At 39.5% G+C, this 16,892-nt stretch overlaps 1 protein-coding gene across 1 annotated transcript in view; it reads right to left on the bottom strand.

The window, feature by feature from the left end:
- Positions 1–284: 284 nt before the first annotated feature.
- The window catches only part of LOC135707718 (uncharacterized protein DDB_G0283357-like), a 38,950-nt gene continuing 22,342 nt past the window's right edge, over positions 285–16,892 (bottom strand). The window contains exons 2-9 of the mRNA XM_065229602.1: positions 6,043–6,480; positions 5,012–5,260; positions 4,562–4,888; positions 3,320–3,630; positions 3,117–3,270; positions 1,835–2,133; positions 1,632–1,785; positions 285–671 (exon numbers count right to left, since the gene is read on the bottom strand). Of these exons, the coding sequence (XP_065085674.1) occupies positions 285–671; positions 1,632–1,785; positions 1,835–2,133; positions 3,117–3,270; positions 3,320–3,630; positions 4,562–4,888; positions 5,012–5,260; positions 6,043–6,480 (2,319 nt within the window). The remainder of the gene's footprint in view (positions 672–1,631; positions 1,786–1,834; positions 2,134–3,116; positions 3,271–3,319; positions 3,631–4,561; positions 4,889–5,011; positions 5,261–6,042; positions 6,481–16,892) is intronic.

The raw sequence follows: 16,892 nt of genomic DNA, 5'->3' as shown, positions 1-16,892 counted from the left end.
TTACGGAGCCGATAATTCATTGTTTTTTGTTTGTAACAAAATTCACTTAATTCTATGTCTAGTAGGAGTTGGGCCGAATACTCGCGGCTTACCCGAGGTTAGGGTACATTGTCGAAGGATAGGAAATAGGGAGGAGCTTGGGGGTAGGGTTTCGTATTTTGCAAAATTTGACGTGTGAAACTTGGTTCATAGCCCCTAATGAGCAATTATGTGTAGTTTTATGCAGTTCTAAGTGTGCAAAATAAAATTGATTCCTAGTGGAACTGCTTACAGGCAAGTCTTCTTTACTCGGAGTTGGACTCGGAGTTGGACTCGGAGTTGGACTCGGAGTTGGACTCGGAGTTGGACTCGGAGTTGGACTCGGAGTTGGACTCGGAGTTGGACTCGGAGTTGGACTCGGAGTTGGACTCGGAGTTGGACTCGGAGTTGGGCTCGGAGTTGGGCTCGGAGTTGGGCTCGGAGTTGGGCTCGGAGTTGGGCTCGGAGTTGGACTCGGAGTTGAACTCGGAGTTGGATACGGAGTTGGACTCGGAGTTGGACTCGGAGTTGGACTCGGAGTTGGACTCGGAGTTGGAAACGGAGTTGGATACGGAGTTGGATACGGAGTTGGACTCGGAGTTGGACTCGGAGTTGGACTCGGAGTTTGACTCGGAGTTGGACTCGGAGTTGGACTCGGAGTTGGACTCGGAGTTGGACCCGGAGTTGGACTCGGAGTTGGACTCGGAGTTGGACTCGGAGTTGGACTCGGAGTTGGACTCGGAGTTGGACTCGGAGTTGGACTCGGAGTTGGACTCGGAGTTGGACTCGGAGTTGGACTCGGAGTTGGACTCGGAGTTGGACTCGGAGTTGGACTCGGAGTTGGACTCGGAGTTGGACTCGGAGTTGGACTCGGAGTTGGAAACGTTTAAGCAGTTCCAGACCAAACTGCAACAAAACTGTTTTAATCGACCTTCTCCGATTTGGAAGAAATTTTGCGTAATTGTTTTTATGGGCAATGATTCACACTATTGTAAATATTTTCAAACAGCGTCCTTTATAATTTCAAAAAAATCTTGCTATCAGACAATTGAGATAAATCATGTCTTTCTGAAAAAAAAATTGCAAAAAATGTTGTATTCATTTATTTCAAGTAAAAATTGAGAAATATTTTGATAAGCCAAATATCTCAAAATGTGTTTGTTCGATTTTTTAAAATTATTTCGTTTAAAAATAGCTCATAAAATATGTAAATTTTTGGAATGATTAAAATTATTAACACTTAAAATATTTTTGGAAAAGTACTTTTGGATGAATTTTCGAACTTTTTGTTAATACGGTTTTTTTTTATATTTTTTCACAGAAAATGTCACAAAATGTCTAAAATATTGTTTACTGAGTATAAATTACACGAAAAAACGTTTTCACAATTAGTTAACAAATTTTGCCAAAGTTCTTGATCTACGATTTTTGTCAATTTGTTCAATTTCTTCATAATTTTAAACATTCCAAAAGTTTGCCTTTCATATGAGATTCAAAAACAAATCAGGTTTCGGATAAACAGTATGAGATATTTAGGTTTTTAGAATTTTTTTTTTAATTCCATTGTTTAATAATTTATTTAATAAGGTTCAATAGAATTAACTTTACAGAGCCGAGAAGCCGAGAAGCCGAGGGCTCGGAGTTGGACTCGGAGTTGGATTCGGAGTTGGATTCGGAGTTGGATTCGGAGTTGGATTCGGAGTTGGATTCGGAGTTGAACTCGGAGTTGGACTCGGAGTTGGACTCGGAGTTGGACTCGGAGTTGGACTCGGAGTTGGACTCGGAGTTGGACTCGGAGTTGGACTCGGAGTTGGACTCGGAGTTGGACTCGGAGTTGGACTCGGAGTTGGACTCGGAGTTGGACTCGGAGTTGGACTCGGAGTTGGGCTCGGAGTTGGGCTCGGAGTTGGGCTCGGAGTTGGGCTCGGAGTTGGGCTCGGAGTTGGACTCGGAGTTGAACTCGGAGTTGGATACGGAGTTGGACTCGGAGTTGGACTCGGAGTTGGACTCGGAGTTGGACTCGGAGTTGGATACGGAGTTGGATACGGAGTTGGACTCGGAGTTGGACTCGGAGTTGGACTCGGAGTTGGACTCGGAGTTGGACCCGGAGTTGGACTCGGAGTTGGACTCGGAGTTGGACTCGGAGTTGGACTCGGAGTTGGACTCGGAGTTGGACTCGGAGTTGGACTCGGAGTTGGACTCAGAGTTGGACTCGGAGTTGGACTCGGAGTTGGACTCGGAGTTGGACTCGGAGTTGGACTCGGAGTTGGACTCGGAGTTGGACTCGGAGTTGGACTCGGAGTTGGACTCGGAGTTGGACTCGGAGTTGGACTCGGAGTTGGACTCGGAGTTGGACTCGGAGTTGGAAACGTTTAAGCAGTTCCAGACCAAACTGCAACAAAACTGTTTTAATCGACCTTCTCCGATTTGGAGGAAATTTTGCGTAATTGTTTTTATGGGCAATGATTCACACTATTGTAAATATTTTCAAACAGCGTCCTTTATAATTTCAAAAAAATCTTGCTATCAGACAATTGAGATAAATCATGTCTTTCTGAAAAAAAAATTGCAAAAAATGTTGTATTCATTTATTTCAAGTAAAAATTGAGAAATATTTTGATAAGCCAAATATCTCAAAATGTGTTTGTTCGATTTTTTAAAATTATTTCGTTTAAAAATAGCTCATAAAATATGTAAATTTTTGGAATGATTAAAATTATTAACACTTAAAATATTTTTGGAAAAGTACTTTTGGATGAATTTTCGAACTTTTTGTTAATACGGTTTTTTTTATATTTTTTCACAGAAAATGTCACAAAATGTCTAAAATATTGTTTACTGAGTATAAATTACACGAAAAAACGTTTTCACAATTAGTTAACAAATTTTGCCAAAGTTCTTGATCTACGATTTTTGTCAATTTGTTCAATTTCTTCATAATTTTAAACATTCCAAAAGTTTGCCTTTCATATGAGATTCAAAAACAAATCAGGTTTCGGATAAACAGTATGAGATATTTAGGTTTTTAGAATTTTTTTTTTAATTCCATTGTTTAATAATTTATTTAATAAGGTTCAATAGAATTAACTTTACAGAGCCGAGAAGCCGAGAAGCCGAGGGCTCGGAGTTGGACTCGGAGTTGGATTCGGAGTTGGATTCGGAGTTGGATTCGGAGTTGGATTCGGAGTTGGATTCGGAGTTGAACTCGGAGTTGGACTCGGAGTTGGACTCGGAGTTGGACTCGGAGTTGGACTCGGAGTTGGACTCGGAGTTGGACTCGGAGTTGGACTCGGAGTTGGACTCGGAGTTGGACTCGGAGTTGGACTCGGAGTTGGACTCGGAGTTGGACTCGGAGTTGGACTCGGAGTTGGGCTCGGAGTTGGGCTCGGAGTTGGGCTCGGAGTTGGGCTCGGAGTTGGGCTCGGAGTTGGACTCGGAGTTGAACTCGGAGTTGGATACGGAGTTGGACTCGGAGTTGGACTCGGAGTTGGACTCGGAGTTGGACTCGGAGTTGGAAACGGAGTTGGATACGGAGTTGGATACGGAGTTGGACTCGGAGTTGGACTCGGAGTTGGACTCGGAGTTGGACTCGGAGTTGGACCCGGAGTTGGACTCGGAGTTGGACTCGGAGTTGGACTCGGAGTTGGACTCGGAGTTGGACTCGGAGTTGGACTCGGAGTTGGACTCGGAGTTGGACTCGGAGTTGGACTCGGAGTTGGACTCGGAGTTGGACTCGGAGTTGGACTCGGAGTTGGACTCGGAGTTGGACTCGGAGTTGGACTCGGAGTTGGACTCGGAGTTGGACTCGGAGTTGGAAACGTTTAAGCAGTTCCAGACCAAACTGCAACAAAACTGTTTTAATCGACCTTCTCCGATTTGGAGGAAATTTTGCGTAATTGTTTTTATGGGCAATGATTCACACTATTGTAAATATTTTCAAACAGCGTCCTTTATAATTTCAAAAAAATCTTGCTATCAGACAATTGAGATAAATCATGTCTTTCTGAAAAAAAAATTGCAAAAAATGTTGTATTCATTTATTTCAAGTAAAAATTGAGAAATATTTTGATAAGCCAAATATCTCAAAATGTGTTTGTTCGATTTTTTAAAATTATTTCGTTTAAAAATAGCTCATAAAATATGTAAATTTTTGGAATGATTAAAATTATTAACACTTAAAATATTTTTGGAAAAGTACTTTTGGATGAATTTTCGAACTTTTTGTTAATACGGTTTTTTTTTATATTTTTTCACAGAAAATGTCACAAAATGTCTAAAATATTGTTTACTGAGTATAAATTACACGAAAAAACGTTTTCACAATTAGTTAACAAATTTTGCCAAAGTTCTTGATCTACGATTTTTGTCAATTTGTTCAATTTCTTCATAATTTTAAACATTCCAAAAGTTTGCCTTTCATATGAGATTCAAAAACAAATCAGGTTTCGGATAAACAGTATGAGATATTTAGGTTTTTAGAATTTTTTTTTTAATTCCATTGTTTAATAATTTATTTAATAAGGTTCAATAGAATTAACTTTACAGAGCCGAGAAGCCGAGAAGCCGAGGGCTCGGAGTTGGACTCGGAGTTGGATTCGGAGTTGGATTCGGAGTTGGATTCGGAGTTGGATTCGGAGTTGGATTCGGAGTTGAACTCGGAGTTGGACTCGGAGTTGGACTCGGAGTTGGACTCGGAGTTGGACTCGGAGTTGGACTCGGAGTTGGACTCGGAGTTGGACTCGGAGTTGGACTCGGAGTTGGACTCGGAGTTGGACTCGGAGTTGGACTCGGAGTTGGACTTGGAGTTGGACTCGGAGTTGGGCTCGGAGTTGGGCTCGGAGTTGGGCTCGGAGTTGGGCTCGGAGTTGGGCTCGGAGTTGGACTCGGAGTTGAACTCGGAGTTGGATACGGAGTTGGACTCGGAGTTGGACTCGGAGTTGGACTCGGAGTTGGACTCGGAGTTGGAAACGGAGTTGGATACGGAGTTGGATACGGAGTTGGACTCGGAGTTGGACTCGGAGTTGGACTCGGAGTTGGACTCGGAGTTGGACCCGGAGTTGGACTCGGAGTTGGACTCGGAGTTGGACTCGGAGTTGGACTCGGAGTTGGACTCGGAGTTGGACTCGGAGTTGGACTCGGAGTTGGACTCGGAGTTGGACTCGGAGTTGGACTCGGAGTTGGACTCGGAGTTGGACTCGGAGTTGGACTCGGAGTTGGACTCGGAGTTGGACTCGGAGTTGGACTCGGAGTTGGACTCGGAGTTGGACTCGGAGTTGGAAACGTTTAAGCAGTTCCAGACCAAACTGCAACAAAACTGTTTTAATCGACCTTCTCCGATTTGGAGGAAATTTTGCGTAATTGTTTTTATGGGCAATGATTCACACTATTGTAAATATTTTCAAACAGCGTCCTTTATAATTTCAAAAAAATCTTGCTATCAGACAATTGAGATAAATCATGTCTTTCTGAAAAAAAAATTGCAAAAAATGTTGTATTCATTTATTTCAAGTAAAAATTGAGAAATATTTTGATAAGCCAAATATCTCAAAATGTGTTTGTTCGATTTTTTAAAATTATTTCGTTTAAAAATAGCTCATAAAATATGTAAATTTTTGGAATGATTAAAATTATTAACACTTAAAATATTTTTGGAAAAGTACTTTTGGATGAATTTTCGAACTTTTTGTTAATACGGTTTTTTTATATTTTTTCACAGAAAATGTCACAAAATGTCTAAAATATTGTTTACTGAGTATAAATTACACGAAAAAACGTTTTCACAATTAGTTAACAAATTTTGCCAAAGTTCTTGATCTACGATTTTTGTCAATTTGTTCAATTTCTTCATAATTTTAAACATTCCAAAAGTTTGCCTTTCATATGAGATTCAAAAACAAATCAGGTTTCGGATAAACAGTATGAGATATTTAGGTTTTTAGAATTTTTTTTTTAATTCCATTGTTTAATAATTTATTTAATAAGGTTCAATAGAATTAACTTTACAGAGCCGAGAAGCCGAGAAGCCGAGGGCTCGGAGTTGGACTCGGAGTTGGATTCGGAGTTGGATTCGGAGTTGGATTCGGAGTTGGATTCGGAGTTGGATTCGGAGTTGAACTCGGAGTTGGACTCGGAGTTGGACTCGGAGTTGGACTCGGAGTTGGACTCGGAGTTGGACTCGGAGTTGGACTCGGAGTTGGACTCGGAGTTGGACTCGGAGTTGGACTCGGAGTTGGACTCGGAGTTGGACTCGGAGTTGGACTCGGAGTTGGACTCGGAGTTGGACTCGGAGTTGGACTCGGAGTTGGACTCGGAGTTGGACTCGGAGTTGGACTCGGAGTTGGACTCGGTGTTGGACTTTGTGTTGGACTCGGAGTTGGGCTCGGAGTTGGGCTCGGAGTTGGGCTCGGAGTTGGGCTCGGAGTTGGGCTCGGAGTTGGTCTCGGAGTTGAACTCGGAGTTGGACTCAGAGTTGAAGTCGGAATATTATTCTTTAATTGAAATATGACAGTTTTATAACGTTTGAGCAGTTCCAATCCAAATAGCAAATAGCGATTCGGAGAAAATTTGGCGTAATTGTATTTTATGGGCAATGATTCACATTTTTGCTAAAACTCGATCTATGCTGCTATGGATCTAGTAAAAAGTTTCAAACAGCGTCCTTAACAATTTCCAAAAAAAAAATCGTGCTATCAGACAAAGTTGAAGAGATAATTATGTCTTTTTGGGATTTTTTTTTTTTTTCAAAAAATGTTGTATTCATTTATTTCAAGTAAAAACTGCAAAATATTTTGACAAAACAAATATATTAAAATGTCTTTGTTAGATTTTTTGAATTATCTAAATTTTTGGAATGTTTAAAATTTTGAACACTTAAAGTATTTTTGGACAAATACTTTTGGTCGAATTTTCGAACTTTTTGTTAATACGGTTTTTTTAAATATTTTTTCACAGAAAATGTCACAAAATGTCTCAAATATTGTTTACTGAGTATAAATTACACGAAAAAACGTTTTCACAATTAGTTAACAAATTTTGCCGAAGTTCTTGATCTACGATTTATGTCAATTTGTTCAATTTGTTCATAATTTTAAACATTCCAAAAGTTTGCCTTTCTTATGAGATTCAAAAATAAATCAGATATCGGATAAACAGTATGACATGTTTAGGTTTTTAGTTTTTTTTTTAATTCCTTTGTTTAATAATTTATTTGATAAGGCTCAATAGAATTAACTTTACAAAGCCGATGAGCCTTGTTCACTACACAAAACTTTTTTAAACTATAGTACAACACAGTACATAGGTAGAACACAATAAACACTTTATCTTACGCTATACTATAAGCCTCCTTAATGAGAACGGGATCCTCCTTGAAGTGGTTTTATTGTATGGCAGTATAGCCAACGGTGGCAGAGTGCTTCCATTGCAGCGATGGACGCAAAACGTGGTCATCACTCACTCATCACAAAACGGTTGCTTTCTAAAGTCGACGAAGCATCAACCAAAAGAACTGCTGATGAAGAACAATGAGGAGGACCACACAATGGTTGCTGCCAAGAAAACAGACGATCACCTGGCCTGCTTCTGTTGACAGCCGAGTGAACACTGTGAGTTTTTTTTAGTGTTTACATGAAATTCCTAAGGCTGTGTTCCATTTGGAAATTTTTCACTTAAGGTGATACTCTAAGGAAGCCCTAGCGTTAAACTTTAAAGGCACAAATGTCAGCTTCCACAAAACATACAAATTTGAAATTGCTACTCCTTGTTTTCTGTGCTACTACAAACAGAGAGCAGCAATTTCAAATTTGTATGTTTTGTGGAAGCTGACATTTGTGTCTTTGAAGTTTCACGCTAAGGCTTTCTTAGGCTCTGAACCATTTGGCGAATTTTTTAACTTTTGGTTAAAATTTGACAGATGAAAAGTTATCGATCAACCCTGCTATCCAAGCATGGTTATTTCTGACAGACAAGAAGTTAAATTTTGACAACCGTGGCTCGAAAACCGGTCGATCGACAGCACGGGGATTTTCGAACATTGAAAATAACTTTCGAAGTGTCACTTTTAACCACGACTTAAATTTAACTCAGCAAATGGTTCACAGCCTTAGAGTATCGAAAAAGCGTCTGTCAAAGTTGATTCCTTGTATGTCTGCTGGAATAGCAGGTTTATTTGAAAATTTGCCATCTGTCAAATTTAAATGAAAATTCACCAAATGGAACACAGCCTAAACACGTTTCATTGCATGTTTTATCCAGAAAAAAAAAACATTACTTTTCGCTAGAACTTCGTATCAGACATCTTTTCTTTTTTTTCATATTTCAAAGACGCCATGTTGAAAATTTTATAAGTTTCAAAATGGTCGGATTTTAGCAAACATGTGAATCAGTGCCTATAACAAAAAATTATGCATAGTTTCATGCAAATCGGAGAAAGTCGAGTTTTTCCGATTCGCCATTTGTCGTGGAACAGCGCGTTTCGAAATTGATTCGGGATCTTCATCATGAATGAAGATACCGTACACGGCGAATGAGAACGACCCAAATTTGAGTTTAGTTAACTCATAATCGCCAAAAGCGCAGGAACTCAGCGATGAGTAAATTTGTCTCATGGTTTCCTGTGGAAAACCTAAAAAATCTGCCGGAAAATTAGGAAATTGACGAAAGTTTTATTCAGTCTCGGAGTAGTACCAATAGACTGAGTGAATCCAATCTGAACTTTTCTCAAATTCAGGAATTTTTCCCTGGAAAATCCTGGAAAAACCTGGGAAAACATGAGACAAATTTTACTCACCGCTGAATTCCTGCACTTTTGGCGATTATGAGTGAACTAAACTCAAATATGGGTCGTTCTCATTCGACGTGTATTTTCCAAATATTTTCCCCCGTTAATTTTAACCGCTTCGGCCCACAGTCCCGTGCGCTCCTAGAGATGCATGTCTGACCGCGCATAAATCGTTTTAACCACATTTTGATCGATCTTTGCAGTGCGCGCGCCCGCTGCCCTAACTCGCCGAACAGAACGGGGCACGGGGCGAGGTTTTGTCGGTTCGTCGTCGTCGTCGTCGTGCAAATATCCATAAAAATTGCACACTACTCGACGCGAGCGGACCAAATCCCGAGGGCCCTTAGAGTAGCAGCAGCAGCAGCGGCAGCGGCAGCGGCAATGGTGTTTGTACCTATGTACGTGTGCCAAATACGGGGTGGAGGATCTCCGATTGGGGCGGAGGTGGAAGGCGAACGAAAGGTCCTCTAGCTGGGCAATAAACGCTTCACTGGGCGGAGGCGTGGCCGTTTAGATGCCGACAAAGGCCTAAGTATAGGCCGGGGCTGCCAGACTTTTCATGAGATGCTTCGGACGATCACTTTTGTGGGCCACCGCGCGCTGCCGTTCTGTGTGAACTAGGGGAGGCTCCCGATTCGAGACTTACATTCAACGGGCACCTGGGATTTTTATTTTCGGTTTTTGCGGGTCATCGAGAACCAATGCAATGGCTTCCTGCCTGCAGGTCTATGGGGCTGATTCAATTGATCGAATTTTTGTTTTGTTTTTTTTTAGATGATTAGAGTGTTTCCCATCCGTCGTCTGAAATCGGTGGGAAATCAACAGCAGTTGTTCAATTGGAACAATGGATTTCTGGGGGTTGTGAGAAAGCTCCTTTCATTCTAATGATTTCCACAAATGAGTAACGATCCTGTGCTTGTGTAAAAGTTTTTTTTGTTTCCAATTTACGCGAAAAAGCAAATTCATCGAGATAAAGCGGTTACACAGTTCCTCTTCTCCCACTGACTACCCCACATGCGATTAGCTACCCTTGAGCAGTTCCACGTATAAATGTAATTCCGTGTAAAACTCCGGGGCGTTTTATGAACCAATTTTCTCGAGAATTAAAAGACTTGTGGATATAATTCGTTACTTCAATTGTGCATCAGCGGTGGCATCATCCTTCTTTCTTGTAGTTGACACAGAAGCTCATAGGCGGCGCAAGCTTTCAATTAAAGGATCTCAAAATTCTCATCCAACCATGGTTATAACCTTTCCAGACTCGATCTTGCCCTCGAATAAAATGTGATATTTCCCAGAAGTATTGTTAAAAATTGTAGTTCCATCGAGTCATGCCCTTCCTTAACTCCACCAGTGATTGCCGAAACACACAGCCTTGAACCAACACTCGTCACTACATCCGGCCAAACAAAAGAAAATCCACGCGATGTGGAGAGGGGGGGTGGTTGGCAATCCGAGCGAGGAGTTTATCATTTCCTTCGCTTTTCTTCATCTGACGGATAATAAGGAGCTTAGCGAAAGTTTTTTCCCCCGGATTTCCAACCCAGCGCCACGGCGCCGGGTCTGGTCTGGCCTGAACCTGAACGGGAAGATTTATTACCCCCAGAAAGCGGAGTCGAGTCGAGAGGTTGAACTTTATTTTTCCTCGGCAGAATCCACAGAAAGGTCCTTCTTTTCCTACAGCAGTCATGGTGGTGGTGGGTGCCAAGTTGTTCCGTGAATCTCTGCCAAGTTGAGGATGGCTTCCCTCTCTGACGACTACTGACACGCACACGGATCCCGACCGGCGGGGGCGAACGCAGATCCACCTTCATTCCGAGGATTTAGTTAAGAAAATATAATAAAAATAATTTTTATCGCAACCCATTTTGCCACCCAGAACCAGTGCGGACCCGGTGGATGTGGGTGAGAAAAGAAAATGCGACGTAAAAAGCAATTATTTTCCCGGTGTCGTCTTACGTTCGCCGGGGGTTTTTTTTTTCATCCCTCGTACTCGACAGGTTGTGGCCGGACTAAGAAGAGAGTGGCTTATTGCTAACGAGAAAATTGCAGTCTCAGGTGGTTTGCTACCGTTTTTATTTACAATGACACTTTAGCTGAGAACATATCCCTCCCGAGTGAGTGTGGTTTGGCCCAGAGCCCGTGGAGGTGGATGAGAAGATAATTGAGTCCTGTCCCGGGGCCTAAGCCGCTGCTCGTGGTCGAGCTAAGCCCCGCTGCAGTTGGTGGTGGGTGGATTCGAGAGGCCTCTCCGATGCAGAAAGATGCACTGCCGGTTGGTTCTCGGGGGATTACGGAGGGATATTTTTGTGCTTTGGAAAAGAATGATTTGATGGCTAATTAATGTCATTCCGTGATCGTTAAATAATACGAGGACTTTGAAGAGATAGCTCAACTCAAAATGGATTTCTGGCCTCTGGACTTATTTTCTTGGGTGTTTATTTAAAAATTATGGTGCAGCAAAATTGTAGATGAGAACTGACATCAAGTGAGCGGCGCCGGTGGTGTAGTGGTAAGCGTGATTACCTCTCACCCCAGCAGGCCTGGGTTCAATCCCAGTCGGCGCCGCCGGTATGTTCTGAGGCATAACATTCGGAAGGGAAGTAAAGCCGTTGGTCCCCGGTTCATGGATCGATAAGTAGGGTCCAGGTGTGGGAGCTGCCTCCCTGGCGTCGGTAGCATTGGTGCTCAGCACGGAAAACAAGATCGACGGAAAACAAATCAAAGGAAAAAAAAAAAAACAGGCATCAAGTTGATCCATAGAGCTTTGATGATAGCCTAGGGTGTGATGAATGAAAATGTTATTTTTTTTAAGATTTAATAAATATCTACATAAAGTAGTAATAGGGTACATCCCAAGCAACACACATGTTATATAAAAGTTTATATAACCTTTATATAACTGAATTTGGTTGTACAAAGTTTACTCAACATAATTGCATGAAAATGTGTTACTTGGGATGTCCCTAACCTTGGTCTAATGTGCAGCCTTCAATTGCATTTTATGCCATATCTTATTTAATAATTGAGCTTCTAAAGATTTTTTACTGTCAACATGCAAGCTTAGAAATCCTTATTATTTGGATATTAATTAGACACGAAGGAAAATTTTTAAACTCACCATTTTAGCATGCAAACTCAACAGGTACGTGGATGTAATGTCGTTCTACTGTACTCAAATTGGGTCTATAAATGGATACAACTTCGGCCTTTCGAAGATGACCCTCGATCTATAGGTTCGGCATGTGCAATCACGCTTCTTTTTCACTCCTTATCATGCATACGTAACCACATTGTTGACGTCACTAAAACTTCTCGCGTAAGAACTGATGAGGAAGAAAGAGACAGTGTTTTCTTTTTCCGTTCATCCAGATAACAGAAACCACGATGCTTTTAGAATCAAAATAAAAGCAAATAGATCATCTCACGACCACACATATAACGAAATGTCAATTCACGTCTAGAGCAACATGTGAAAAGGGCCTATGTTTCGAATGTAAATAATGGCTTTAACCGTCGATTTATCGCTGATTAAGAGTCGTTTACGAAAACCAACAGCAGCATCTGGTTAAGTAAGTTTTATCTATCAAATGGTGTAGTTAGTTTGCGTGGACGTGTTGTGATTCATGAGCAATCGACGTCTAAAGCCATTGTTTACATTCGGCACATAGAACATTATCACATGTTGCTCTAGAAGTAATAGTCCGAAGGGCCTAATCGAAATGTTTATGCACGGCCAAGGGCGTAGGCAGGTTTCGAGCTAGGGAGGGGCGAAAAAAAATTACTATTGAAAATTTGGCCGAATGCCATTTCACCGAAAGCCTTTGTGTTGCTGAGTTTAGGGCGGTGGGGCAGTTGCGTAAGCATGATTGCCTCTCTCCCCAAAAGGCCTGGAATTTTTTTAAGATGCATAAAATTTCTGTTAACCCGTTGGTCCCCGGTCCATGAGTTGATGGGTCGAACAGAACATTAAAATATGAAATAAAGGAAATAAAATTAAATGCAATCAAAATTATAAATATTGTACACATAATAAGATGCATCTCTATGTCTCCTCTGCTTATAATGGTACATCCGCCATACTTAAATGTCAAGGTTATAGATATATAAACAAATACATATGCTTAGCTGAAATGATACTTTATATTCTCTTCTTTCAGTAATTAAAAAATAGTGTTGAATAAATAACAGGATTAACAATAAATATGGAAATTGAATCTCATCTAAATGATGTCATGCATGACGAGAAACAAAACCTGAAAAATAAATATTTATGTATGTATGTTATTCACCATCCCTTCAAAGATCTTATCTTGTATATGGGTCCACTCAACAGCAAGATCCATTTAAGTTACCAATCTTAATTCAGAAAAATAATAAAAAAATATATCAAGATAAAATTTAACGATCCTTCAAATATTATGAAAAGTGTGTAACATAATAGGAAAGGCAATGAAATACATTTGTTAAATTGTATAAATTTGCCTTGAGTAAAATAGAAAATAGTCGACGCACTGCAATACATCAAGTGAATTATTTTATTACTTGATTTCTACATGATTTTTATAGGAAGAGTTTTTTTGTAGCGAGATACCTTTTAACGAATGTTCATTGCTTCAATTTCGTGTACAGCAGAGATGCCAGATTTTCAGACATGGCTGTGAATTTACAGACTTTGATTTTTTTCACCGACATTTTTCTCGTTACAGACATTTACAGACTTTTTAGTTTTTTCATAGATATTTACAGACTTTTGTAATCAAGGGTGAATTTTATTTTTTTTTATTATAGTCCCTTCAACCATAGAGGTAACTCTAAGACCACTGGGTCCTGAAGAAAATCATTATTATTTTTGGCTCACTCAGTACCAGAACAACGGTCCCAAGCAGTCCCAAGCTATTTCACTCACCCCTGCATGTTCTGCATGAATCCACACACCCCTGATGTTATCTGTCAAACTTTCATAGCGAATCAAAACAAACATAGTGTAGTAATAGAATTTCAACTAGAATAGGGTACGTTAATCGTTTGCTTGGGACCAATAGGCTACTAAAAAGGTGAGCCAATTTAAAATCGTTAGTTTCGTATTGATTGTTGCTTCAACGCTCTTGGGTCATTCGTGACTTGTCCGGAGGTGAGATTTGAACTCGTGACTTTGGCGTGATAGGTATGGATGCTAACCACTACGCCGGGATCGCCCCAATTTAAAAATTTATTTGGTTACACCAAAGATGAATACTAAGATGAAACTGTCGGAAGAAAAACTTTCTATTTTAGTGTCCTCTTTCACGGTCCCTTTCATCCAATTAATACCCCCCGTATTCAAGGTAATTTTGTGGTTTTGCTGCCCCTTCGGTACGGATGAAATTTTGTGCTCATTTTGATCAAAACAATCACACCAAAATCAGAGATGTCTCATTTTTTAATTACTAGATTATCAACTAATCAATTATTTTTAATTATACAATTTGAAAGGGACCGGGGCTAATCACAAATAACGTCCCCACGGTAACTGAAATAAACACGAGTGTGACTGTCTATAGTCACTGTCACTGAAAAAGTGAATGAAACGGACAGTGCGTTTCCATCCTATTCCATCTTTTTATTCGAGAACACCCACCGGTGCAGTTTTAGTGCTGAACGAAGCAGCCATTTTCGCCGTTTTGCACCTGAATAAGAGTCGTGGAAAAAATCGAGAAAAATCAAAGGGAACCCGAGAGGAAGCCCCATAACAAACTTTTCCAAAGAATCAGGTAAGCAATAAGTTATGTTTGTTTCATTTCTGAGTCTCAGTATTATATTTGTGTAGGCACTGCCAAATCATTCCGATGCTTCATCCAAAACCGCTGGTCAGAATCAATCTGTCGATGATCCAAGTCGATCCACCGCTCCTTCCTCGATTTCAGCCGTTACGCACTTTGTCTTGTCACTTTGTCAATATAAATACTTGCACTAATCATTATGTTGAGTTCCATATGATTTGAGGTACTGCACGATGCATTTCAGCGCATGTCAGAATCTATCCACTTCCCGGGGGTACCCGGTACATCTGAAAGAGGCCATTGTGGGTCTGACATAGTATCTTATCTTATAGTAAAACTCTAATGTGATTTGAGGTGTCACATGATGAGTTTTTGATGTATCAATCTTTTGCGAATTCCCCAGTGGAATCTGAAATTCACATTTTTGTTCATATCTTCGGAACCATAATTCCGATCGGGGAAAAAATCAATAGCAATCAATGGAGATTTAAAACAGATCTTCAAGAACTTATTCCACTCAAATTTGTCCAGCCATCTATGCAAAAATTGAGTGAGCTATACTCATACGAACTTACACACTTACAGAAACATTTTCCGATCCCGTTGAGATAGCCTTTTGGTATATGCCATTCGTCTCTCCGGGTCTTGGAACGAAATTGTGTTTTACAAGTGATATCATAGCTTTTCGGTACACCTTGGTATACGACCCATGTAACAAATTGATTTCATGAGGCTTCTGAAGACCATGATTTAGACTTGTAGCATGCATTAAAACCTTGATAAAAGTTGCAATGTTACTTGGGGAGAACGGAAAAAAAGGTTGGTATCAGCATATTGTGTTATATTTAGTCAAGTTTTTCTCCCCCAGGTGTGTAATTATTTTGCGAAATGTAGTGAATATGTTGCTTGATATACCTTATTTTTAAACCGTATTTGTTAAAACAGTGTTAGTGTTAAGCGCCAATTCATAGTACTTGGCTTAGCTGTACAGTACTCTCCATTTCTCGATGACCTATATTTCGATATTCTTTCCTATTTGAATCATTTCAGCAACCCTTATCCTGATTCATCAACACGTTTTGAGCACAACGTGTTTAGAATCGTATTTATAAGCTTATTAATTGCTCTTTTGGTTGTCAATTTCTCCATATTTAGGGAGTGGAAAGTTGAATCTCTCACTAACATGTACTCGTTCTCCCGCTGCTGGCGTGCAACAGGACTAAGTTACTAACGGATTTCCACCCTACCTGGCATATAATATCGACTCAAATTAAAGTTTAAATTACACAAACTCTAGAAAACGTAGTTTACTTATAGACTGAGTAAAATTTGCCGAGCCTCATAAATCTTTTCGAAAATGGCAAAAATCGACGAAAAATTTATTCATTACAGCATTTTTGAACTCGGTAAGGTGATGATCATTTCCAATGTAAAATCTTACGCTGAATTCCATGCTGTGGTCAGAAAAAATTAAAGTAGAGCCATTTTTGAGATATACAAAAATTTTGATTTTTTGAATTTTGGACAAAAGTACGATTACTAAAATGTCAATATCTTTGGAACTAGTGCACCAATTTTAAATCTTTTTTTTTTATGAAAATGAAGTTAAATAAATTTACTATCGTTCACTAGAATATTATGTCTTAATTAATAATTTAATTTTGAAGTCATTTAAAAATTTACAGCATTTTTTTTTTTTATTTTTCCTGCGAATTTTCCATAAAAATCTTGTTTTAATCAACATTTTTAATGGGATAAAAAGATTAAAAAAATCATTCCATGATTAATTCTAAAGTCCATTCAAAACTGGAGAAAATGAGCCTTTAATGGATGAAATTGGTTGGAAATTGTCGAAGTTATGAGCATTTTTGTAAAACACTTAAAAATGTTGCTGAAATACAACAGCTTTAGAGTTTATTAAAAATGATTGAGAATCGAATGACTTTGTCTTCGATGTTTTGAACTTGTTTCTCGAATCAAGTAAAATAAAAAAATGCTGTAAATTTTTAAATGACTTCAAAATTAAATTTTTAATCAAGACATAACATTATAGTGAACGATAGCAAATTTATTTAACTTCACTTTCATAAAAAAAGATTTAAAATTGGTGCACTAGTTCCAAAGATATTGACATTTTAGTAATCGTACTTTTGTCCAAAATTCAAAAAATCAAAATTTTTGTATATCTCAAAAATGGCTCTACTTTAATTTTTTCTGACCACGGCATTGAATTCAGCGTAGAATTTTGCATTAGAAACGTTGGTCAACCACTAAAGTTCACACTTTTTATGGTGTTTTGTAAACTAGTGTTATAGTCTTATTGCACATGTGCA

The sequence above is a fragment of the Ochlerotatus camptorhynchus genome, unplaced genomic scaffold (assembly GCF_037179485.1).
Source record: "Ochlerotatus camptorhynchus isolate MF236.1 unplaced genomic scaffold, CSIRO-AGI_Acam_v1.1 ptg000316l, whole genome shotgun sequence".
NCBI lineage: Eukaryota > Metazoa > Arthropoda > Insecta > Diptera > Culicidae > Ochlerotatus > Ochlerotatus camptorhynchus.
This window is presented reverse-complemented; position numbering and strand designations above follow the sequence as displayed.